The sequence below is a fragment of the Pteropus vampyrus genome, unplaced genomic scaffold (genome assembly GCF_000151845.1).
Source record: "Pteropus vampyrus isolate Shadow unplaced genomic scaffold, Pvam_2.0 Scaffold36, whole genome shotgun sequence".
Taxonomy (NCBI): domain Eukaryota; kingdom Metazoa; phylum Chordata; class Mammalia; order Chiroptera; family Pteropodidae; genus Pteropus; species Pteropus vampyrus.
This window is the reverse complement of record NW_011888817.1, coordinates 11,593,436-11,619,972: the sequence shown is the minus strand read 5'-3', so window position 1 is coordinate 11,619,972 and position 26,537 is coordinate 11,593,436. Positions and strand designations below refer to the sequence as shown.

At 42.6% G+C, this 26,537-nt stretch overlaps 1 protein-coding gene across 5 annotated transcripts in view; it reads left to right on the top strand.

Moving 5' to 3' along the window:
• The window catches only part of KIAA0319L (KIAA0319 like), an 88,048-nt gene that overhangs the window by 54,458 nt on the left and 7,053 nt on the right, over positions 1–26,537 (top strand). For 4 of the 5 annotated variants that reach the window (XM_011357954.2, XM_011357956.2, XM_011357953.2 and 1 more), the window contains exons 6-20: positions 1,795–1,892; positions 5,765–5,852; positions 7,051–7,143; positions 8,902–9,034; positions 12,033–12,261; positions 13,523–13,646; positions 14,281–14,413; positions 16,196–16,344; positions 17,407–17,558; positions 17,902–18,040; positions 19,561–19,720; positions 23,390–23,532; positions 24,351–24,473; positions 25,013–25,103; positions 26,164–26,255. In XM_011357954.2, the coding sequence (XP_011356256.1) occupies positions 1,795–1,892; positions 5,765–5,852; positions 7,051–7,143; positions 8,902–9,034; positions 12,033–12,261; positions 13,523–13,646; positions 14,281–14,413; positions 16,196–16,344; positions 17,407–17,558; positions 17,902–18,040; positions 19,561–19,720; positions 23,390–23,532; positions 24,351–24,473; positions 25,013–25,103; positions 26,164–26,255 (1,947 nt within the window). Of the gene's footprint in view, positions 1–1,794; positions 1,893–5,764; positions 5,853–7,050; positions 7,144–8,901; positions 9,035–12,032; positions 12,262–13,522; positions 13,647–14,280; positions 14,414–16,195; positions 16,345–17,406; positions 17,559–17,901; positions 18,041–18,233; positions 18,580–19,560; positions 19,721–23,389; positions 23,533–24,350; positions 24,474–25,012; positions 25,104–26,163; positions 26,256–26,537 lie in introns of those variants that run through there. The other variant, XM_011357957.2, reaches the window with a different exon arrangement.

Below are 26,537 nucleotides of genomic sequence, written 5' to 3'. Positions count from 1 at the left end.
CTGCCCTCAAATTGAGTTTTCTTTATCAGTTCATTCCACCATCCTCTAGAGAAGCTGGTGGTAAGATAAGCTGAATAGATTTGGTGGCCTTTGAAGATAGAGGTGAGGAAAGAACCGCCTCCAGCTGCGTTTGCTTTCACTCTTTTGTGAAAGCTATGCTGGGCTCTACTGTATTTTCTTTTCTAACCCCTATTTGCATATACATTTTTTGTGTGTTAATAATCGTCTTGTAAGATCAGTGTTCCAAAACACATCAGTTCAGAAATAGATTGTTTTTAATTCTCCTCTCCCCAAGTTCTTCCGCCTTTAGTCAGATACATACGATGGATGGTTGATGGATGGTTTCAAACTTTCGAAGGTTGAGGAGGATGAGGCAGTGCCAGCTCTGCCTGCTTTTCCTCCCCCTCACCTCCAGTGGCCGCTCCTGAAGCACCTCTCAGGATCCCTCTGGAGTTTGGAGGTGGTTTGAAAATCACTGCCTGAAAGCATTAAAACTAGCATTCTGTCTAACAGACCTATACTTAGTTGTTCCCACCCTTGGATAAAGTTCTGGCTGTAAGATGTTCATCCCCTGAGCTTGTCTGTCCTAGGAATATTATCCTTTTTTGAAATTTGTGTTGTTAGCCTTAGATATTATAAAATTGTCAGTTCCCAAACTGATGTGTGTCTCTGTTGCCTGTGTGGAAACAATTTCCAGCTACAACTGGAAGAGATGTCATCTCTTAGCACCCATCCTACTTCTGCTGCTGCTTTCCTGCTCTGTACCTAACTTTTACATATACATTTGTGAGAGCTGCCTGGGGCTGACAATTGGATAAAAGAAGACTAGTATTTTGGAGAGGAAAGAATAGTAATAGATCTTATATCTCAGGCCTATAAAAGAAATTCAGGTCTTAAAGATGAAGGCTATCTTGGAATTAGGTTCTATGTTAATTTTAACTTTTAAGCTCATGAAATAAGAAAAAATGACCATTCTCTGCTAAGCATTTGAAATTTCTTACTTTTTCTTTTCTTTTTTCCTTTTGGGTAGTAAATTAAACTGACCCTTCCTACTAGATCCCATTATTTTCTAGCCAGACATACATTTTGTTCCCCCTGCAAAAAATTTAAGACTACTTTTATTGGGGAGGGAATTCCATTTACAGAATTCTGTCTTTGCCTTGCCCAGTCATATAGTCTGAGCTACAAATGAAGACCATTTAATGCTTCATTTGATCTTAATTAATTTCAGTGGGGCCTGTTTTAAGTGGGCCATCCTCAGCCATCTTCTGCAGTATGTTATTTAGCTCAGCAGGAATGAAGTAGCTCTTTTAACTCACCAGGGTGTGATGACCTCAGTGAGACAGCATTGTTAGCATTCTGTAAAAAGCTATTTTTGAACCATGTTATTTAGAACTCATTGCTGTTCTTTGTTGGAAAAAGAAGTTTTGCAAGAATATGGCCTTTGTTCCCAGTGAGTTCATCTATTGTGGTTGTTGGGCATGTATTTTCACTGGGATGTCACACCATGAGAAACTTGGTATTTTGAGGGAGGACCAGTCCTGAGCAGGGCGGGTCTTGGGGCAGGACGAGCATTGCTGGGAGAGAGTAGAAGAAGCCCTGACTACCTGAGTCAGCAGAATCCACCCTTTCTTTTAACAGAATGTTTGGTTTCCCTGTAGGCTTTGGGGGTGAGATCTTAAAAAGTAAGGCCTTGTCAAGATTTAGAAGAGATTTGTTGTTGGCAGGCTGTGTGGCTGCCCTCTTTGTGTGTAGGTGCATGTTTTGATGATTTTTGTAACTGCCCTTCTATAGGAGAAACCTACACCTACGACTGGCAGCTGATTACTCATCCTAAAGACTACAGTGGAGAAATGGAAGGGAAACATTCTCGGATCCTCAAACTATCGAAGGTGAATTTGCCTCCTGTCATTTGCAGGGCTGGGGTAGAGGTGTTGACCATTGCTTCAAATTTATAAAATAGAATTTTCTGTCCACACTTAACTTAGGAACAGTCTTTCAGAAGTGAATCCTCCAAAAGTCTTGACTGGCTGACATCCAGTATTTGTTAGTGCATGATTCTCAAATTTCCATTTATGATGAGAAGACTGTATAAGCATGGTGGTGATAGCTGAAAATATACAGTAAACAATTTTTAAGGATAACATAAGGATTTTAGAATTTGGGAGATAAGCTAGGTTATTTGTAGCAACATGACTGTGTAAATTGTCTCAGTCTTTTTTGAGATTCAATGTAGTTGTTAAGAGCCATAAAAATGTTCATATTCTTTGGTCAAGCAATTAACTTCCCTCCCTCCCTCGCTCTCTCTCTTCCTACTTTCTTTCCTTCCTTTCTTCCATTCATCCTTCTTTCTTTTCTTCCTTTTTTCCTACCTTCCTTCCTTCCCTTCAACAACTGTTTATTGTACTCTAGTTTATGGCAGGTATTGGGAATTTACCAGTGAGTTAATCATAATCTTACCATTCAAGGACAAAAGAGTCTAGTAAGTGATACTGACTGGAAGCAGGTAATTATAACATGAGATGCACTAGATCAGTGCCAGATTGAAGACCTGGGGAGTAAGAGTAGATTTCTTAGAGTATGCCTAGTTGGGTCATGAAAGGTGACTAACTTGCTGGGTAAAGGGTAGAGCAATAATATCCTAAGTAGGTAAAGCAACAGCAGTCATATATGGTTCAGAAGACTAGAGCCTATGGTGTGAGAAGAGCAATGGCCAGAGTAAGTTGGAGAGATGCAGGGGTCAGATTGCACAGACTCTTTATAAGGACTTTGACTCTTATCCAGAGGGAATATGGAAACTTTGAAAGGTTTTAAGCAGATGAAAGACTTGTTCAGATTTTCAGGTTAGAAACATCACCCTGACTGCAGACTGGAGGAGATGAGACTCAAACGAGGGAGAACAATGAGGACTCTGTTGACAGATGTAGATGTGAGATGATAATAGCCTGAGTAAAACAAACTAAATAAAATAAAACTTAAAAACCACCTATTGAGCTCATACCATGTGCTAGAAACAGTGCTAATTGTTTTTTTTTTTAATGTCAGGTTTTTTTTTTTCATACTGTATATACATAATTTTTCTTTAACATTTTATTTTTTTATTTTTCTCCTCTCCCCTCCCTTCTGGTAACCACTAGTCCATTGTCCATGTCCATGAGTCTCTGTTTGTTTGTCCTGTTCATTTGTTGCTTTTAGGTTTCTATCTCATATATGTGATATCATGTGATTTTCAACCTTTTCTGCCTGGCTTATTTCGCTTAGTATGATTATTTTAAGGTCCATCCATGTTGTTGCAAATGGCAGTATTTCATCTTTTCTTATGGCTGAGTAATATTCCATATGTACCACAGCTTCTTTAACCAATCATCTATCGTAGGACACTTTGGTTGCTTCCATGTCCCGGCCACTGTGAATAATGCTGCTATGAACATCGGTGTGCAAATATCTTTTTGGATATGAGTTTTCAAGTCTTTGGGGTAAATACCCGGTAGGGGGATTGCTAGATCATATGGTAGATCAATTCTTAGTTTTTTGAGAGCTCCATACTGCTTTCCATAGAGGCTGTATCAATTTGCAGTCCCACCGGCAGTATATGAGGATTCGCTTTTCTCCACATCCTCTCCAACATTTGTTATTACTTGTCCTGTTGATTATAGCCATTCTAACAGGTGTGAGGTTGTATATCATTGTGGTTTTGATATGCATTTCCCTAATAGCTATTTCATGTATTTGTTGGCTATTTGTATGTCCTCTAGGGAGAAGTGTCTGTTCAGGTCCTCTGCCCATTTTTTGATTGGACTGTTTGTTTTTTGTTGTTATCAAGTCGTATGAGTTCTTTGTATATTTTAGATATTAGGCCCTTATCAGAGGTGTTGCTTGCAAATATATTTTCCCATTCAGATGGTTCTTTCTTTACCTTGTTGACGGTTTCTTTTGCTGAGCAGAAGCTTTTTAGTTTAATGTAGTCCCATTTATTTATTTTTGCTTTTACTTCCCTTGCCTTTGAGGTCAAATTCATAAAATCCTCTTTAAGTGCTAATTGTTTTATGCAGTTATTTAATCTTCATAACAATTCCAAGATACAGATATTAATATCTGTTCTACAAATGACAAAACTAAACATTGGAAAAATAAAATGGTTTGGCGAAATTTCACAAAGCTATTAAGTGGTAGACTTGAACTGGAACTTTCTGTCTCTAAAGCCCATGCTTTTAATAACTGCGTTATGATGAATGGTTAAAAACTAATGTGATATTTATAAAAAAAAAACATAAAACAAAAAACGAAGGCGATGGCAGTGTGAATGGAGAGAAGTGAGTGGATTTCAGAAATGGAGGTTGACTTGATAAGGCTTGGTGATCAATTAATTGGGTGGAGGTGTTTGGGAAGGGAAGTCTAGGATAATTCTAGCCTTTTGGCTTAGGCACCCGGTGGGTGTTGCTGCAGTAGTGCTGACATTCACAGAAATGAGCAGGTTTGGGGCAGGTTTGCAGATGATTGACTCATTTTCGGATAGAGTGAGTTTGAGGTACCTATGAAACATTTGAGTGGAGGTGTCCAGTAAGTAGCTGGGAATCAGGATACAAGTCTGGTCTAGAGGTAAATTTGCACATCAAACTCAAATAGATGACGATTGAAGCCACGGTAATAGATACCATCCAGAGAGAGTGTGTAGAGTGAGGAAATAAACGGGTTGTGATTGAAATTCTGGGGAACATTGTCACTAGAAGTATAGAAGGAAGAGGAAATGAGTGGGAAGGGAAATGAAAGCCAAGGAAAAGAGAGCATTACAAGAAGGAAGTGGTCAAATACACTACATGTAATCAATTAGCACACAAAAAAAGATAATTCCAAAGAAAGAAAAAACCCATTTGCCTAAAAGATGTTCATCATTGCATTAGCTACAATAGTGAAAATTTGGGAACAACACAAATAGCCAACAATATGGAATGCTTATATGAATTATGGCACATGTATTCATATACTATTCCACAATCATTAAAATGACTATTAAAAAGACTATTATTAATGGAGAAAGTGTTCATGCTAAATGAATGGAAGAAAGAACAATAAAAAGTTTGGTACACACCTTGGTTTTAGCTAGACCCTGAATACCACTGACATACGAGCTCCTTGAAGGCAGAGAGCTTATCTTATTCATCTCCAAACTCCAAGCCTAGGACAACAACCAGTACATAATTGGTTCTCAGTAAATGTTTATTGAACAGTTGAACTGTTTAAAACTATTTTGTGTGTGTGTGGTTAATGATTGGGAGGAAATAAGAGAAATATGATTAAATAATTGATGTGTTAGGACTGTGGGATTTGGGTAATTTTTTTCTTTTATATATGTTTATACAGTTAGTGGAACTCAGGAGGGAAACATTCAGATATTTGGGAGCCATTTGGTATTTTTACAAAATGTTTTTCTTTGCAGAGATGATTGTTTTAATTTCATAACTCTGTAAAGTAGGATAGTTGGGCCTTTAATGTTCTTTTTAAAAGGAAATGGGAGTACAGAGATATTGAAATCCCTTCTGTTGTTCTAGAGTCAGCTAGTAATAAGATTCACATAAAAAGCTATGGTTTTTAAGTTTATAATTCATTGTTTCATCTCTCCAGCTAGTTTACTTTCTCCACTTTGGAAACAGTGCAAGGCGAGAGAGTGCAATAATCAGCCTGGGAAAGTTCACATATATGTGCGATGTTAAGTGTTAATTGCTGCTCTTTGTGGTTGTCTAAAAGATCTCTGTCCTTTCTGCAGCTCACTCCAGGCTTGTATGAATTCAAAGTGACTGTAGGTGGTCAGAGTAGCCATGGGGAAGGCTATGTGAACGTGACAGTAAAACCAGGTATGTATTTCCCAGCCCTGACTGTGTCTCTGTTGCTCCCTCTGCAGGAATCCCAAAGAGAGAGATTTGACTTTAGGGTTTTTTTAATTCCCATTCTTTTTTTTGTAATATATTTATTGGGCAATTCCTAATTCAGTGTAGTAAAAGGTTAGGGTGACAAAGTATGTACTTTGGCTCTAGTTAGAACATTTGGCTAGGCAGGGAAACATTAGTCACATGGCCCACAGTGCAGCATGGCCTGTCTACCTGGAACTACTTCTCCAAGTAGGTCATGCTGAGAGAGGACCATGTGTTGTCATTAAGAGAAACAAGAAAACCAGGGGAAGCATGTAGAAGGAGAACCAGCCAAGCGGCTGGCCCTTTCTGATCTCTTTCCAGAAATGTGGGCCTTTGCACATAGACTTCCTCACTGAAACCCTGCCAGTCCTCTTTCACCTTGGACACCAGATTCCATCATTCTTTTTAAGTGATCCGGCATCAGTAGATTACAATGCGGTAGCAAGGTATCTTGTTTTGCATTTTCAGAGACATTAGGGGGGAAGTTGGCACGTGGCACATACATTGGTACAAATTTTGAATACTGCTTTCTGCCTTTGTTGGTCATAGATTTTCTTTTCATTCTTTGAACCTTATAGCCAAGGTAATCTTTTCTCCTTAAAAATGCATTTAGCATAAAGACCATTCAATCATTTCTCAAAGAAAAGCCCACTGGGCTCACAGTTACTCAGGTGGACCGGAGTGGTTTATGACCTTCCATCCATCACTCTGGCCTAGTCACCTCACACACAAACAGCTCACGGATGGTTGCAAAATCACCTACTGTCTTTTCAGCATAGCTTTGTGCTGAGAGATAGCTTGCTTGCCAAGGCCTTTATTGCACAAAGCGTATTTGTGGTCCACTTCTAGTCAGCTTGCCTGGAAGCAGTCACTTGCTGCTTTAGTACTCTTCATGAGCTAGATAGATAGCACATGAGCATTGAAAGAATGCACAGGGCATGGTCTTAGGAATAGTCAGCTTTGGAGGAGGCTTTCACAGGCGTCTTACATGATAATGCCAACCTGGTCTTGTGACTTTCGCATTTGGTGATACTACAGCCATCAATTATGTAGTGGAAACATAATCCACCCAGGAATGGTCTGCTCCTACTATAATTTCCAAAGCACTTCTTTTAATTGCTTCGGGGTCATTTTCTTTCAGAGCCCCGTAAGAATCGGCCTCCTGTTGCTGTTGTGTCACCACAGTTCCAGGAGATTTCTCTGCCAACCACTTCTACAGTCATTGATGGCAGCCGTGAGTACTTATCTAGCATGATATTTTAGAAGAGCATTCACTGTGTACTCTGGTGGAAGAGTTGGGCCGACTATGTGTGCGTTCTGTTTAGGCTTCTTGACTGTGTTATGGGAGGAGCAACCATTTGAAGTAACTAATTAGGAAATAAGAACCACCCAGGTCCTATTTAAAACTCTCATGCGGCTTGTTTGAAATAAGATTTCTATTCTGAGATGGTAAGAAAGTGGGATTATACATGTAGTTAGCATTATTTTAGTTGAAACTTTCTGGTTTTCAAATTTTCTTAGATGGAGTTGCCATTCTCAGTTATGGAAACAAAGCTCTTTTCCTATCATGGGAAGTAACTGAGAGTCTTAACTGAGGAGCTCTCACCCAGCCATCACCACCTAATGAGATTCCTGTCAGCCTTCTCCTGGAGAGACTCACAGAATGTACTCCACACCCCTGCCCGGGCTCACTAACATTTTACCCTTCAGAGTAGTGTCACCTGATGTGTGACATGAGAGGATTTCTGGGTCTTTGCCTTTGATCCTGGCCATGTGTGTTTCAGTCCTGCCATCTCACCAGTATTTGCTTGGAGACACATTAAGGCCCCGTTACCCTGACTGTCTTGGCATTAGCAGTGGTTTTTGGCAGAGGCAATCACTGCTGTAGGAGAGGAATCTCTCACAAGGTTAATAAACATTTCATGTAGGCGGTTCTGACAAGAAGAGGAGGCTTGAAGAATAGCAGGCCAAGAAGGAAGAGACAGAACAGAAAAAAGCACTTATGAGAGTGATAGAAAAGGTTCACATAGTACTATTTTATATTTTTGAATAGGTCACAGTTAAAAAATATGTGAAGGTATACAGTGAAAAGAATCATTACTATCCCTTCTCCTAACTATCTAGTTTTCCCCCAATCAATGATATTTATGTATTTGTCCAGAGATATTATGCATATATAAGAAAATATATAGTCTTTATGATAAAACATTATACACACTTATGTACAGTGTTTGTTCCTGTATATTGGAGAATTTTTTTTGAATCAGTATATGAAATATTCATTCTTTTAATGATTTCATAGCCTTCCATTATATGGATATATAATTTCATTGTTTGAATATATACTTGTTTTCAATCAGTCTCTATTGATGACCATTTAGATTATTTTTGGTCTTTCACTATTACAAATAATGTTGTCATGATGAATAATCTTGTAAGCATGACACTTAACACATGTGCAAGGACATCTGTAGGATAAATTACTAACAAAGCAGTTGCAGAGACAAAGATGAATTTTGCCAGATTGCTCTTTGTAGAGATTGTATCAGTTTATGCTTCCATCATGACTTATGAAAGGGCTTCTTTCTCCACACTTTTACCCACATAACGTGTTATTGAAACTTTGGCCTTTACCAATCTGATAGGTTAAAAAATAGTATCGCAAGCATAATTTAAATTTGCATTTCTTTTAAGTGAGGTTGAGTATCTTTTCATATGTTTAAGAATTTTTGATTTTCTTTTTTTTATACAGTAGCATTTTAACCAGAGGTTGCCTGTGTTGGAGTCTTTGGAAAACTACGCAGTGGAATATTCATAGAGAGGCAGAATGACCCAATATTCCTAGGGAAGAAACACTCTGGAGAGATAGTCTGTAATTTCACGAAGTTTTCCTAGCCTCAAGTCTCTGGGTAGTTGCCCTGGTTTGTGTAAACTGGATAAGTGCTGAGACACAGCGCTCTCATGTTGTAACTGATGTTTCTTTATGGTCAAGAAAGCACCGATGATGATAAAATCGTCCAGTACCATTGGGAAGAACTTAAGGGACCTCTGAGAGAAGAAAAGATTTCTGAAGACACGGCCATATTAAAACTAAGTAAGCTCGTCCCTGGGAACTACACTTTCAGGTAAGTTAAGATCCTTCAGGTTCACCATAGGCCATTTTTTCTTCCTGTGGGTTTGACATTCTTATGGGAGTAACTCTGACATATAGCAAGTTTATTGTAGAGTTGGTCAGTAATATACTCTTTGGTTCCATTGGTTCTCTGAGCCCTATGATCTTTAATAACGACATTAATGACTTTTTAAGGCAAATGTCCTTGTATAATATATCAGGATTCACCACAGTTAATCCTTCTCAAAGCCTTATCTGGCAGATCTTTGAACATTGTTTTTTTTTTTTTTTTTTTTTTTTTAGGATTTCTGTCATTAAGTGAAAGGGCCCATCTTCCTTTGCCTTTTTTCAGGAAAAATCCGAAGGAGCCTACGATCATTTGTCTCATCCCTTTGGGAAATGCTTCTTCAAATGATGTCTCAAAATTCTTATTTTTGACTAGTGTCTTATTTCATTATGAGTTGTAGGATCTTTATTAGGGCTTTTGGGAGAATTTCCTTCAAAGATAGTCCTTTTGGAAACTAGTGTTGACATTCTAGAATGTGATTAATAAGAGTGTGAGGCTGACTCTAGAGTAATCTTTATTTTGCATAATTCCTTATATGCTACAAAGCACTTGTGAGTATCATACAAACACCACATGTACATGATGCTGTCCTCATTTTACATCTGAGAAAAATGAGGCTCAGTGTATTTACTGACTCCTCTGACATCACACAGTACCGAAATACAGATTTTCTAACCCCTATGTCATTCTACTCTATTCCTTGATTTGACCCATCTGTATTTTGTTAATGCTTCTTTGAATGCCCTTCTCAGTCTGCTGGAGTTCTGCCTAACCTTAAGAATCTACATAGTTTCCTATGAAGCTCTCCGAGATCCCTCTAGAGAGACAGAAACGTGGCTCTCCCCTTTTCCTGTTGCACTGTGTGGCACATACGATGGTGGGACAGCTTATTCATGGGTGTCTGCCCTCCCCCACTAGATCTGAGATGAATCAAATTTTAGACAGTACCAGAGACACAGTGATAAATGCCCTAGCATAGCACCAACCCTACAAATAAATACGCAGGTTCTGACTTAGCAGAACTCTCATTGCCTCAAGACTTCAGGTGAATGAAATGTAGCTGCCATTCAACAGGTTGGAGCCTTCTCATTGGCTTAAAATTGAAATGTGATTTGGTTTTACCTTAGATTTCTAATTTAGGAATTTTAGCATTTATGGATTTAGCCTGGGCTAGGTTGACCTTTTTAAAAATAGTAACAGTAGTAACTACTGTTTATTTACTATGTGTTCATTGCTGTTCTGAGCTCTTTGAATGCAGTAGCCCATTTAATCCTTATAACAGGTATTATAATTACTCTTATTTTACAGACTGGGAAGTTTAGGCACTAGAGGTTAAGTAACTTGCCCAGGGTCACACAAGCAGTCTCAGCTTTTCACCACTGTGTTAGCCTGCAGCGTGTCGGATGCATGGATGGAGTATTGAGAGCAATTCTTTTTTTCTAAGTCTCAATCCATGAAATGATGGGATTAGGTCTGATTAGCATTAAGGTCTGGTCTGATTCCACTCATCTATTCCTCTCCTCTGCTTTTATATGGTAGTAGCCTCTTCCCCCAGCCCTGTGGTCAGCTGTTGTTTGGTTCCAGGATTCTTGTTTGCAGGCCAGTGACTGAGGTGAAAGTGAGAGTAATGGGCAGCTGCCATTTTGCCACCTGTCTATAACTTGCTTTTGTTCTGAAATAGGAGACGAAAGGGATATGTTTAAAAAACAAACAAACAAACAAAACTGAAAACACCAGGGAAACTAAAAAAAAGAGGAAAACTTCTGTGGACTTTTCTTTTTCAGATGTGTGTTGATTTGCACGTGTCTGTGCGTCCAGTGTTTTTGTGCTCTTTTCTAAAGGCTGTAATAACAAAAATCCCCTCGAGGCCATATGAAAAAGGTGAGCCTGTGGGATAAAAGCCCACAGATGTCTGGCTGTCTGTGGCTGGTAGTGAGATTTAAACAAACAACATGCCTTTTCTATGCTTTTCCTCTTTCTGTCAGCAAAATGGAAGAAGCCCAAACTTCCTTGCTTGCTTATGCTCACATTTTGAGGTGGCAAGAGAAGCTTTAGGCTGTTCAGCTGGAAGGCATCATTTAGGTAAAAGTCTGCTCTTATAAATGAACATTTTTTTTCTCTTGCAAATCCAATTTCACACTGGCACAAACTGTGGGACTGTTGCGTAGGAGAATTCATTTCCATCTCAGGCTCCCGTCTTAGCAGAGCCAGCCCTTCTAGTCCATCCCAGAGGCTGTCTGCCCAGGATGTCCATTCTTGCAATACTTTCACAGCCGGATCAGGGTGACGGGAGGAGAGCCTGCTGCAGTCAGAACTTGCTCTACTTAGTGTGGCATCTTTGAACTCCACAGGAATAGAGGCCAGGGACTATCTCTTCTTAAGACTTTGCTTCTGGGCTTTGGAGTCAGAGAGCTGGGTTGGCTTGCATCTTGGCTCATGACGGGGTCCTGGGCAGGTCGCTTGGCCTCTCTAAGCCTCCTGTAGAGTAAGACTGATGATTGCTGTGAGGGCCAGAGCAGATGATGCTTGTACAGGGCCCTCACACAGACATGTGCAGGCAGCGGAGCAAAATGGAGCCGGATACACATTGTCTGAATTCAGATGCCAACTCCACTACTTTGAAGTTTGGGCAAGTTACTTTACCTCTCTCTGCCTTAGTCTCCTCATACCTGTAAGAAGTAAAATGAAGATAAGACTTATAGAGCTGTTGTGAGGATTTAATGAGTTCTGAAGCACTTGGAATAGTGCCTGGCACAAGTAAACCCTTAGTCAGTGTTAGCTTCTGCTATTTCGCTGCCTTTCCAAGAGGAACAGTAAGAATTGGTTACCATTTGGTAACCTTGCCACCTTGGTATTTCTGAGCCTTGATCTTTTTAGTCCTCTCATGTTTATTCCTCTTTACTGAAGCCTGTCCCTGATTGCACCTCTCTCTCTGCCCTGATAGCTTGACTGTAGTAGACTCTGATGGAGCTACCAACTCCACTACTGCAAGCCTGACAGTGAACAAAGCTGTGGATTACCCCCCTGTGGCCAACGCAGGCCCCAACCAAGTGATCACCCTTCCCCAAAACTCCATCACCCTCTTTGGGAACCAGAGCACTGATGATCATGGCATCACCAGCTATGAGTGGTCACTCAGCCCCAGCAGCAAAGGGAAGGTGGTGGAGATGCAGGTAGGAGGGAGTAGTTTCTGTCTTTTCTAAGGCCCAGGGGGATTAGTGCAGCTGGACCAGATCACCCATCCAAGGCTTCTTTTTGCTCCATTTTAATGACCAAAGTCAGATTTATACATAGATCATTTGAATTTTTTTTAAAAAATCTGGAAAGTTTAGGGGCCTTTAATTAACACACTAGCAAAAACCTTTACCTCACATGTTTAGTATCAGAGGAAAAGACTAGATGAGAAGTGGTAGCTGTTCTAGGATAATTCCAGAGTAACACTTTTTAGAAGCTACAAGGGTGCAGATCTTACAAAGTGGAGTAAATTGCCTAACTAGATGATGAGCTTCTCCCTGGAGATATTTCAGAAGAGACTAGATCTGTCACCAGGCAGGTAACATAAGTAAATAAAGAAAACCGGATGGGAGCTGTGGTGAACCAGAGAACTTAAGCCCTGACTAGAAGGGTCAGCTGCTCCTCAGGCTGGTTGTCGCCATATGGACATATGGTCCCAAGGTTGCTGGATCGTACAGCTTTTCAAGAGAAGACAGAAATCTAGATCTTTATGTGAAAGTTTTCAATCATTAAGACACCATAGGCCAAACAAAACATCTGCAAGCTGAACTCGGCCCAGAAGCTGCCAGTTTTTGCCCACTGTTGTAGAGTAACTTCCTGCATTGGGAATTTGTTCTAGGTTATTTTTAATGTTCCTTCTGACACTCAAGAGTCTATGTTTTTAGGCTGGAGGCATGACTTAAAGCTCACATTCACCTGGCTTTTGTTTAAGTATTGTATTGGGTTTCTCTGCTGTTGCAAAATCCATACAAACCTGCTGTACGTAACAGCATGGTGTTACATAGCAATCTGAGTTGCTGCCATGTTTTAGCGGGGCAACTTTATTAGGGTGGCTTTTGTAGAAGGAGCACTTTTTTAAAAAAATTGCGTTGTTTTATTATATATTCATGGTCTTCTTTCTGGCTTGGGTCATGGAGACTGACCTTGGTCATCTTTGCACCTTTTCCTGCTCTCCCCTCCCTGTGAGAGCTCTGATTTTATTTGTAACTGCCTCAGTGTCAGGGAAGTTCCCTTGAAGAAGGAAACTTTTAACAAGATGTCCCACAGTGTCCCAGTGTCCCACAGCATTCACTAATTTTGCTGAACAGCCTAGTACCAACTATTTAGAAAACTGGGTAAATCAATTAAACCTGAGCAGTACTTAATGTGTGATACTGTGATTCTGGGAGGCTTTCTCACTGTCTATATTTATATATCCAGGGTGTTAGAACACCAACCTTGCAGCTCTCTGCCATGCAAGAAGGAGACTACACTTACCAGCTCACAGTGACTGACACAATAGGACAGCAGGCCACTGCTCAAGTGACTGTTATTGTGCAGCCTGGTAAGTTCCCACCTTGAAGTGCAGGCTCTTCTATTGGCTGGCCCCTTTAACCTTGGGGGAGAAGAGGGTTTGGGTTCTGAGCTATATGAGGGTATAAGTGGGAGGCACCAATCCCCTGGCAACCTCTGTTGTCCTGGCAACTTCAGTTGTCCACTCTCCTACTGCTTTCTTCATAGCTAGGAGAGAGAGTACTTCACAGCCTCAGCTTGTGCCCTTGCCCTTGGCTAGTTATCGTGCCGTCAAGGGGACCTAGCAGATAGAGTCTCTGCCATCCCATATTTTACTGCATCCTTAAAGGGGCAGCTTCAGGCCCAGTTCCTCAGGAAAGCCCTATCTTATCACTCAGACCTTTTCACTTGAACTCCTATAGCATTATATTTCAAATTTAAGGTAGCATAACTTCATTAAGATCTTCCATATTCTTTCAGAATTTTTTTTTTTTATATTTTCAGTCTTATATTCTTCACTGTAAGCTCCTTGACTGTTCCCCAGTACATATATCTCCCATAGTATCTGACAGTTCTGTGGGCGGGGAGGCAGAGTCCTTATGGCTTTCGGAACATATGTCCCAATGGGATCATCTCCTTTCCCAGCCGAACTGCCTGCCTTTGACCTCCAAGTATCTGTCTTCTAGAAAACAACAAGCCTCCGCAGGCAGATGCAGGCCCAGATAAAGAGCTGACCCTTCCCGTGGACAGCACGACCCTGGATGGCAGTAGAAGCTCAGATGATCAGAAAATTATCTCATATCTCTGGGAAAAAACACAGTGAGTATTGACACAAACCCTTATTTATGCACAGGCTCCAGACCTTTCAAGATCAGGGTTTTACTTGTTTTTAAGACTTTACTTGCCCTTATTGGCTTATTCAAGGTGGGGAGTGACTGAGAAAGAAAGATTCGCAATGCCCAACTTCAACCCTAAGAAAATAACATAAAATAATTTTTGTAAGAAAGACTGCTTACCATCAGCTAGTCCCTGGGTAGTACTTTTGTGGTCCTGGTGCTTTTACAGGTACAATTCATCTGCTGAAATGCATAGTCTGATTACACTTGAGAGGCAGGATGGAAGGGGTAATGGAGCAGAAAAATACTGTTGCTCAAAATTAACTGGGTAAGGCTGGCAGCGAGGGATGGGGCAGAGCAGCTATTAAGGAGAATTGAAATTCATCTACAAAATGAAAGCATTACTCCATTATTGTTTCCTTGAAGATGCTGTTTACCAACTATGTTAGCCAGAGGCCAAAGGCAGTAGCCAAAATAATACTAAATAAACTGGAGTTATCTAATCGAACCATTACTAGTTTTCACAGGTTCTTTCAGCTCCTTTAAATCATAACAGCTGGAACTCAAATTATATGCAGGATCCCCAAATAAGTGAAAGAATTCCAAGGAAGGGTTAAAAGAGTTCAGAGTTAAAGAAAGAGTCAAATTTCTCTATTTCTAAAGGTAGCAACCATAGGGACAGACTGGGTTTTTTGTTTTTTTGTTTTGCCTGGAGCATTAGAGATGGGTGGGAAAGGGCTATAATTTGAAGAAACCACTTGACTGATCATTGGTGAGTTGGATTCTAGAAATTATTTTCCTCTGCTCTTGTTTCTATCTTTTGGAGAACCTAATCTTCCTCAGCCCAGTGTGTTTTCATTATAACTGTTGAAGATATGGCTGATAAACATTTTAGTTGAGTTTTATCAGTGTTTACAGTGGAAAGAGTCCTTAGCTAGCTTCTTGGAGGAGAATCTGTTTCAGGAGGGGCTCCTAGGGTCAGAGGTAAAGGTTTGAACAGTAGAACAAAGCAGAACTGGGAAGTCTGCAGATTTCTCTCTTCACCCTGTAGTTCTAAGGAAAGCTCTGGAGCATTTTGATCCTTAAGCAGAAGTGCTTTGTTATGTGCAGCATCGTGCCTGGATATTGGCACAGAGCTCACTTCTCTACTGCAGGCCGCTGTGTGAGGCCCCAGGGGAGAAGTAAGGTTGCAGGGTGTCCTGAGTTCTCTGGGCTGCTGTCCAGGAGCTGAAGGGAGCTTTGCTTAACAGAGCCACTAAGATGAGGTTGGTTTTGCCTTGAGAATTGCTCTGCAGCCTTGGCCCAGTTCCTTTTCCTGACTTTTCAGCAGGAATAAGTTTGGCGTGTGATTAAGAAATTCATTTTGCGTTTTTGTTGGCAAGAGCTGAACCAACTACTGAGCCAAAAATGCTTTTCAGAAACATCACTCCAAAATCATTCTTTTGATCAGACACCTGCTCAGAGCACTTTCTTCCTTTTACAAACTGGAACAGCAAAGAGTTTGAATGTTCTAGAAGCTCATATAAAGGATAAGGCTAGATATGTTTGAAAGCTGGTGAGTGGAATTTTTTGATCAGCAAGTAGCCTATATTTTGGGGCCAAAGGACACTGTCCAAATGGAGTATTTTTAAACTTGTCCTCTCAAGGTCTGGGAAACAATAGTTCATGTCTTAGCTGAGGCAATAATTGTCTGCTCCTGCTGAGTCAGGGATGGGGGAGCAGCACACAGGTACCCCTCCACCCTCTGGTTTCTCTGTTTATCCAGGGGACCCGATGGGGTGCAGCTCGAGAATGCTAACAGCAGCGTCGCCACTGTGACAGGGCTGCAAGTGGGAACCTACGTGTTCACCTTGACTGTCAAAGATGAGAGGAACCTGCAAAGCCAGAGCTCTGTGAATGTCATTGTCAAAGAAGGTACCTCCCTTCCGCGGGCTGGTGCAGCAGCCTCTGGGTCAGATAACTGAGGGACCCATCACCTCTTGTTTGCCTGCAGAAATTGCTTAGAGATAAGGGGTGGGGAAGAGAGTTGGGGATAAGGACAGCTGTTACTTGCTTTTCCGAAACAAACTGAGAGTGACTTTAAGGTGAATTTTAACTTCTGTGTTCTCCTTCCCGTCCTCTCTCCCTTCCTTCTTTCTCTATTGAATACAGAAAGAATTAAGGTTCTTTATTTTGCCTCTTCTGCTCAGACTTGGGGTTTCTTTGACGCTCCCGCTAGCTACAGTGACACCTGCTGTTGGACTTTAGAACGACTGTCCTGCACTGTAGCTTCCTTATGGTCATCTTATGAGCCTCTGCGCTGAGGCCAACATGAGGCAAGAGTTAATTGGCCTTGCTCTGGTTTGCAGGCACGATTATCAGTGATGGCCTTGGGAGAGGGCTATAAGCTGATAGCAGGAAAAACCCATCAGATATGCAGATGACCTCCGATGTAGCATCCTGAGCTCAGTAAACACTAGAGAGTATACACCTGAGCAAACAAAGCTACTGGTGGAGCCCAAGTTAAGAGAGGTCTCTCTCTCCTTGTTCTCTATTAAAGTACTAAGGAATAAATCAAAAAAGATGTTCAGGGATTAACATTTTAAGCCATATTTTAAACAATTTGTGGTATTAGCTGGATGAAACTAAGCTTTGAGGCTTTAATCCACTGTGGGCCTGTGTTTCCAATCATCATATACCTCCAAGGCAGAGAAGTAGATTCCTTTCAGGGAGGCTGCTCTGAGAATACAGGAGGAAACTACACTTGTCCCCTCTGCTGGACAGTGTCAGGAGAACATTTCTCTGGGTGGGACTGGAACCTCAGGACCTGAAGCAATCAATGGTGGTTTTAAATCTGTCAGTTGCTGGCATGGATAGACACTTGAAACAGTTCTCCATGTAAGATGTTTTTGATGTTTAATTTCCCCATCAACATATGAAGAAACAGTTCTTCTCCCCCAGCATGTTATATTCTTTCAATGATTTCTCTTTGGTTAGAAATAAACAAACCGCCTGTAGCCAAGATAACTGGGAATGTGGTGATAACCTTGCCCACGGACACAGCAGAATTGGATGGCTCCAAGTCCTCAGATGACAAGGGAATAGTCAGCTACCTCTGGACTCGAGATGAGGGGAGCCCAGCAGCAGGGGTAAGTGTGCCAGGTGTTGAAGAGCGATGCAAGGTCAAGGTGGTGAGATGGGGAGAGGAGGCCAAGCCAAACATTCTAAAATGATTTAACCAAGTGGTTTCTTGTATCAAACCTGGACTGCTCTCTGAAATCCAAGGAGGTTAAATGACTTGCCTAGGGTCACTCTGCAAGCTAGTGTGGCACAGAATGTCTTTCTCTTTCATGATCCTAGCAGCTGTGGGCTGCAGAGCTATTATAAAGCAGGAGCTGCCCAGATGGGCTTAGTTATGACAAAAGCAGCAACTAAATCCACAAAGAAGTGTGGTTTTGTTCTGTAGCATAACCGTGTTGTTCAACCCCACAGGAGGTGTTAAATCACTCTGACCATCGCCCTATCCTCTTTCTTTCCAACCTGGTCGAGGGAACCTACACATTTCACCTGAAAGTGACTGATGTGAAGGGTGAGAGTGACACAGACCAGACCACTGTGGAGGTGAAACCTGGTGAGTTCATTTGGTGTTGAGACTGAGTGGGATTGCTGGATCAGCCAGGCAGGGCCTCGACCCTGAGACCCTTTCCCCCTAGCATGGACAGAGCCAGATGGCATATCTAGCTTTTAAAAAAAATCTAGAAACCCCAAGCTGAAATATCCTTAGAGACCATTTTGTTCCAACGTTCTCTCTCCTACCCACGCAGGAATATGGACCTCCCCCTACTCATCTCAGATGGAGAAACAGAAACTCAGAGAGGGCAGGGCTTGCTCAGCGTCACACGGCAGTTGTGTCAGAGCCAGGCCTTTGTGCCCTAGCCCAGCACTTTCTCCTCTACATGTGGCTGATGAGACAGGGCTCAGGGTGCTTTGGGAATCTGAGCACAGGAATAACTTGAGTCATGATGTCTCATCAGCACCCAGATGCAGAAAACAATTTATTTTTATAAGTTGAGCCTCAGGCTTTATCTGACAACCCAGGGAAGGTAAAGTAATTGGTGTCCTTTACATTTTTCAGATTTGCAGAAATAAAATTTCCTTCTTAAATAAGAACCATGTTTTTCTTTTGCTTTGAGGCTCATTTGGTATAGGAAAGGAGTGTAGGGTGGGCTAGAGCCTTATAAATCCTTGAGCATCTGATGAGGAGGTATTAACTTTAAACTTACTCTTTATTATCTAGGCCAAGCTCCTGTATGGATGTTTTAGATGAGAAGGGATCTTGGCAGGTCTTCCAGTCCTTGTCCCATCTCTCCGAAGGACAACAGCCAAGACACTATAAAGCTTCTTCTGTGTTTAAAATCAGATCACAGATAGTCTACTAATTATGTAAATTACACATCAGAACAGGCAAATGGTGCATTCAAGTATGTGAATAAGGTCTTCTGAATAATCACTTTGAACTTCCAAGTATAGAACAGTCTTTAGGACATAATCACAATGGCCTCCCCATTCTGGAGTTGTGGAAACATGGTGCAGCTGTGATGTGGCTCTGAGGACATTCTTGTCTGTTGGCTGCCTGGATTTCCTTTGTGTTTACTGTTTTCAAACCTGTAGGGCAGATGCAGTCCCATCACTGGTGAGATTGTTGAGATGGACGTTTTCCTTCCCACTGTGTAGACGAAGTACAGCAAGTCACTGAGAATCAGATGTGGATCAAGAGAGATTGTTAGGTAGCCCCACTTGGCCTGGAGACTTCAGCAAAGCCAACTGGGGAGAGGCTTTTAAAACAAACCTTCAAGTGTTTCTCTTTCCCAGTCCCTTCACTAAACCCCGTTGCCTCCTTGCTTTGGCCTAATCCTCAGCACATACGTGGTCATTCTCAGGTTGATATGGGGACAAGAGTCCTTTCAAAGCTCTCCAAGCCAGCCCCAGATGCATTACTAAGAATTCATCATTGTCCCTCTCCATTTGAAGGAGGTCGGTTGCATTTCTAAACTCTCACTGCTTTCTCTCCTGTGCCAAAGCAAACGCACAGTGGCAGGTCTATTTTAACTCTCTTATTCCAAAGCCGTGACTGATCCACATGCCTTCCAGATCCCAGGAAAAACAACCTGGTGGAGATCATCTTGGATGTCAACGTCAGCCAGCTAACTGAGAGGCTGAAGGGGATGTTCATCCGCCAGATTGGGGTCCTCCTGGGGGTGCTGGATTCCGACATCATTGTGCAAAAGATTCAGCCGTACACGGAGCAGAGGTAGCTGGGCAATGCACGGGGGGAGAAAAAGAAAGACCAGGGGCCCCCTGGGCTTCATGATTGAGCTAACTAGTTTGGGTAGGTAGGGAAGGGTGGGCTCTCTAACCAGGAACCACTCATGGCGTCCATTTCTTTAATGAACTTTTCTAGTACTGGTCACATGTTCTGTACTAGACACTGTAGCAGGGTGCCGGGGTACAAGGTCAGAAGAGGTCCATTATGCTTGAAGGCCATAGTCTAGGAGGCGAAATAATCAAGTAAACATATAACATCAGCACAGGGTATATTTGATAGACCATGTGGTATCATGGAGGCACAGAGCAAGGGCAATTAGTTCTTTCAGGAAAGTCGGGGTAGAGAGTAGTCCAAAGATTTTCCAGAAGTAAAGCTTTCATTGGTCAAGCACAGGAGGACTAGAAGGAAATTCAGAATTGGGGAGCAGCATGAACAATGACCCTGAGGTGTGTAAGTACAGAGTTTCCTCCGGAAGAAGTCTTTCGGTTCAGAGTGCTCACTGGGCCCCAAAGCACAGTGGAAGGTAAGACTGGCTGTGTAGACTGAGAATGGTCATATGTGAGCAAAGGACTTTAGTCTTAATAGTCTAGGCAGGAGGACTCAAGTTAGTTTGTTTTATGTGCGTGAAGTTTTTGGTTTGTTTTTAAAACAAGGAAATTAGATTTTTTTTAAAAAAAGTTAGATCAGTAGTGTGGAGGCTAGATGACTAATAGGGAGAGACTGAAGGCTGGGAGACCAATCAGGCAGCTTTTGGACTAGTCTAGTAAAAAAGTAATAAAACCTGATTTAAGGTAGTGGTGATAGAAACGGCAAAAGAGAAGAAGAAATTAAAAAGAAATTCAGAAGTAAATCAATAGGACTTGGTGACCCTTTGAGAATGAAGGTGAATGAGGCATCAAATCTGAGGCTTTTGGTTTGGATGCCTGAAGAGATGGTGGATGCCATTAACTGAGATCGGGGTACAGAGGAGCCAGTTGTGAAGAAAAGATGAGTTTAGTTTTGGCTATTAAATTTGGGGTGTCTTATGGGGTACATGGGGAGATGTTTCATCAGATAGTAGCAAGTATAGGCTGGGGTTTGGGGTGGCGGAAAAGCCAGAGATAGGGAGTTACTGCAAACGAGCAGGAGTCAAAGCCATGAGGACAGGTGAGTCACACTGGGGAATGTCAGGAGGGCTGAGGACAGATCCCTAGAGAACACTCATATTTAAGGAGGAGGCAAAGAGAGAAGAGCCAGCAAAGGAAACTAAGAAACAGCTGTCAGAGAGGTGAGAGGAAGACCAGGTGAGACTGGTCTGTGGAAGTTAAGGGAAGAGCTGGCAGTTGGTGGTGGGGGGCGCTGCCAAAGGATTCAGATGCTAACAGAGAGGCGGGTGTGGTGAGGATGCAAAACAGGCGTTTGAGTTTGTGATTAGAAGATCCTCAGAATTATATCAGAATTATAGGGAGAGTATTTTACTTAGACGTTGGGGGCAGAGGGCAAATTCATTTCATGGTTTGAGGATAGTAAGTGCTGGTGCTGAGAATAATATGGGAGATGAGATCACAAGAACATCTTTTAAAGATAGGAAATACTTGAGCACTTTTATAGACTGAGGCGCAGGTGCAGAGGAAAAGTAGATGGTGGAGTTTGAGGGGGTGGGTTATAAATGGAGGTAGGTCTGGGGAACTGGTCGTGGGCAGAGTGGAAGCACCACTTTGGAGATAGGAGGAAAGGAGGGAAGATGTGCTACTGCGGGCGAATTTCGAGGTAGAGAGGATGAAATCTGAGAGCGTTGGTACCAACAATCCTGTGTTTTGTCTCTGAAACTGGAGGCAAGGCCATCTGCTTTGAGAAGGTGAGAATGAGGTGGTAAAGGTTGGGGAGCAGCTCCTGGAGTGGGTGCTGGCTTTGAGCTAGCTATTTTGGGGTCTCAGCCAACGTTAGAGACAAGAAGTGAGAGCAGTAGTTCTCAACTCTAGCTACATAATAGAATCACCTGGAACTTTTACCTCACCCCAGAGGTTATGATTCACTTGGTCTGGAGTGAGGTCTGGACACCTAAAATCCAAAAGCTCCCCAGGTGAATCTAATATGCAGTCAGGGTTCACTGGGTCAGAGACCGCATCGTATGATCGTAGGACTTTCTTTTTAAGCTCCGCTCAGCAGCCTGGGAGTAGGCTGCTTGGATCAATCCAAGCTGGTGGGAACTGGCTGGGTCTGGGTAGACGCAGCAGAAAGATGAGCCAGAGCCCTGTGGAAGGCTATGCTCAGAGACTCATATCACTGCATCGGTGTGAGGGAGAGAGCAGCCCCGTGATGGCTGGGTTTCTGGCTTGGACTGGGTCAGCTTAGTTGAGGAATTCAGGAGCAGGATGTGACTGGAGAGAGGTAGTGAGTGTATTACAGTGGAAGGAGCATGGGCCTTCCACCAGACACGTTACTTTACCCTCCAAACCTGTTTTATCACTTGTGAAAATACTAGTGCCCATTTTATAGGATCGTTATTGAAGATCCAATAAGATAATGTTTGTAAAGTCCCTAACACAGTGAGTGCTTAATTAAGGGTTATTATAAATTTATTTTGAGACATGTTAGATTTGAGGTGCCTGTGGAAGATCTGGGACAGCAAGCATTTGTAGACAGATTTGGTCACTTGAGACAGACATGGGGAGAGGAGATAAAGACTTGAGGGTTATTGGCATATAGAGAGAAATTTGAAACGATAAGTGTAGATTAAGTAACTATGGGAAAATGGTAAGAAATGGACCACAGATCTTTTAAAGGTTTCTTTCTTGATCCTAGAATTTGTGATATCCTATTGTTAGCCTCCCTGTGCAGCAAGCTTTTAGAAAGTTTGACAGCAGTGCTTCTCAAATTTTTATGTCATGCCACATACAGACTTATATTGTAAGCAACTGTTGCAGGGGCTCTGGGATACCCAGGTCTCACCCAGCCACCCTGTGTGCTGAGGGCACACCTGTAAACCCAGCGTGACCCACTCAGTGGGGAGGTTCAGTCTGTGAGACTAACGTGAAGTCGAGAAGCCGGCTACCAAAATTGGAGGCCAAGCCATAGGGAACAGGTTTTGCGCCACCCAGATGTGAGTTCTGCCTTCGACAGAAATTGACAGAAAGCAAACAGATTTTGGGCATGGAATAACATGGTCTTGCACCAACCACAACACTGTGAAAAGTCTTTCTTGTTGCTGTCGCTTTAAGGATCATTTTGCTTATGTAACCCAGGCACAAACCTAGCAGCACCATAGTCTTAGCTGTTATAAGGCTGACAGCTGGGGTGTAGCCTTAACCAAATCCCCATTTTCTTGACCTCCAGTTACCTGTTTAGAATGGGTCCTCTTGTTAGCGGGGGCTGCTTCGGGCATTTCTAAAAGCATAGGCTTTTAGGTGAGGTCAGACATATCAGTGTTAGGATCTGGCTCTGCCATAATTAACTGTGTGACCTTGGGCAAGTTACTTACCCCTCTGAGCCCCAGTGTTGTCCTCTGTAAATGGAGCTGACACCGATAACACCTTTCTCACTGGCTTGCTGTGAGAGAATGCATGTCATACTTAGCACAGTGTCTGGCACAAGCAGAAGGTACTTAGCAAATGGTAGCCTCTGTTGTTGTTGTTGGTAACTCCAGCTCATTCATACTGTTGCATGTCTCTGCAGCACCAAGATGGTATTTTTTGTTCAAGACGAGCCTCCCCACCAGATCTTCAAAGGCCATGAGATGGCAGTGATGCTCAAGAGTGAGCTGAGGAAGCAAAAGGCAGACTTTCTGATATTCAGAGCCCTGGAAATCAATACCGTCAGTGAGTAATTCTGGGAAGCTGGGAACAAGAACCCAGTGCCCACCCTGACCTGTCAATCCCCGCTGTTCTTGGGCTCCACCCCGGCTCTCCAGGAACAATGGGGTCATCTGTTTCCTCCACTACATTAATTATGAAAAAGTCCTGACTCATAGAGGCTCTTGACCTGGGGTCTACGGGCCCCTGAGATAGTGTTCAGAGGGCCTGTGAGTTTGAATGAGGAAAAAATTACATCTTTCTTTTCATTAAGTTCTAATTGAAATTCATTATTTCTCTTAATTATGAAAGTAAGCAACAAACTACAGTATTATTAAGAGAACCTGTGACTTTGAGACAATAGAAATCACAGACCTTTTCGTATTACACATGATGAAATATCATTTTTACTTAACAGTAGTTCAGAATTATCAGTCGTTAGACCCACTCTAGATCTTGTTATTTAATGTTTTAATAAAGGCACACATTTATTTAAAAGTTACATTCTCAGATATCTAAAAACAGGTTCAATGTAATTGCTTTCCTTTGTAATACTCTATATTTTATTTTGGCAATTAAATTATTCAGAGAAGGGGATCTGTGAGACATGAAAGCTTAAGATCTGCTGATATAGAGAAAAAACATGTAAAAACGTCTGGAACCATCTTCCAGTGATGATAATTATGGTCAGCATGCCCAAACTATAGCTCTTGGGCTAGGTCTTCAGGAAACTACACCACAGGCCCCTGAACGGGGGCGCCTTCATACCTTTTCGGGCACTGGACGCTGGTTGTCCCCCCGCCTCTGACTCCTCTTCACTTTTGTCCCTTTCCTGCTACTCTCAGCATGCCAGTTGAACTGTTCTGACCATGGCCACTGTGATTCATTCACCAAACGCTGTATCTGTGACCCTTTTTGGATGGAGAATTTCATCAAGGTGCAGCTGAGGGATGGAGACAGCAACTGTGGTGAGTTTTCTGCTTGACACTGTGCCAGCTACTTTGGCACTGAATATGGTTGAGTCGAGTGGGTGGGTGTTGGTGTTTCCGAGGCAGATGAGCAAGCGAGGAGAACTTTGTGTATTTTCTTGTTTGCAGAGGATTTTTACTTCCTTCCTCCACACTTGCTCAAGGTTAGAGGAGAGCTCCAAAGCAGTTGTATAAGAACCAAGCTTAAATCACACAACTGCAAACTGCAGCCTGAATCAGACTAGCTGCAATCAGACTTGCCTCCTGTCTCCCTGAAGTGCCCACATGGAAGCCCTCAGCTTTCTCTTCCGAAGCTCTTTTCTTCTGTTAAAGCTCCTTACAGCTGCCCCACTGTCCCAGGGTCTCAGAGAAGGGACTGAAAATCATGGACAGTTCAAACAGTTTAAACTTCAGCCGCTTCCAACTCTAAGATCCCACCTTCCTGGGGAAGCCCTGAGTCATCTCTTGCCCAAGGTCGGGGCAGCCCAGACCTCCCTCTAGCCTATCCACAGCCCTGACCATTTTGTTTTTCTTGGCAGAGTGGAGCGTGTTGTATGTTATCATTGCTTCCTTTGTCATTGTTGTTGCCTTGGGAATCCTGTTCTGGACTGTGGTCTGTTGTTGTAAGAGGTAAGGTGGATTCTCCTTGGAAATTCATTTGGACTTCTGGTCATGTGGTCACTCTTCAGAGGGTCATCTGGCTCCTTCCACACGGAAGGTGCCGAGTCCTGGATTCCTCCCTTGCTGTCACTGTTACAGTGGTTTGGTCCACCCAAGGCACACGCAGAAAGGCTTTCTGCACTCTCTGGCTCTACTGAGGGCAGACACACACTCCTTCAGCCAGTGGCTGTCACCATAGTGGTTTGCAACATGGGAAATGTGGCCAGCGTGGGAGTGGGAGGGCCTAGGTGTGGACCTGGATCATATCTCTAGGATATGTGTCCTTCGACACTCCACACCTCAGCATCACCACCTTAACACGTGAGTTTTTCATTTTTTTTCTGCCTCCTAGTTGGTATTCACATGTGTACCTGTTTTCAGTCATATACTTAGGTTTTTTTCATTTGAGCCTTCCTGTCTAGTTTTATAATATTTAATGATGTTTACTACGTTTTTCATTATTACTAAGTATGATTTCTACATTTACAGTATGCCAACCACCGTAATTTTTTACAGATAAGATCTTTTTAAATATGACCACCTTATCTCACCTTACTAGGGAAGTCACCTGTGCATGGTCACACACTAAGTGAGAGCTGAGATTCACCCTACAACATAACCTCCCATAACACTGAGAAAATTAAAAGAATTTTTAAAAATTCCCACCAGCCTAAGACAAGCACTGTTAATAACTTTGTTGATTTAATGCTTACCTCCAACCCACACCCTTAAGCTTAGGGTTTTCATTTTCCTTATATCTTTAACCAATCCATCCTTCAGTTCCACCGTGGACTGGTGAGTCCATGCTGATATATTCGTATTTCCCTTGCCTTTTCCCAGAATTGGTGAGGATTATCTGAAGAACAGTTGCCACCTTCCCTAGCTGAAAAGTGAGGAGAAACAGCCCTCTCCTAAGCAGCGGTCCCCCAAGATGGGGCCCTGCCTGCATTGGGCTGTCATCCTGTGGTGGGCTACCTAAACCAGACATGCAGTCTCTTTCCTGAGCAGGGGAGGGGATTGTGTTTTTCAGGCAAAAAGGAAAACCCAGGAGAAAAAGCAAGTACAAGATCCTGGATGCCACAGATCAGGAAAGCCTGGAACTGAAGCCAACCTCCCGTGCAGGTAGTGGCCCTGGGAGCTGGGCTGGGTGCATTTAGATTTGTGTACTCTCCCTGTGAAGAGTCACTGTCACTACTAGTCCCCTCCTAAATGTGTCACTAACAGCTGTTTGTGTTGGAAAAGCATTTTGTTCCCTGCCTGATGAAAGCCAAGGGTCGACTTGGCCCTGCCCTGGCAGAAGCTGCGCGCTGGACCAGGTCTGATGTCAGGGCTCACCTCTCGGCACTCCTTTCCCTTTGCAGAGGAGCTGGGCCTCTTGCTTTCCCTTCGCCTGCTCATTCCCCT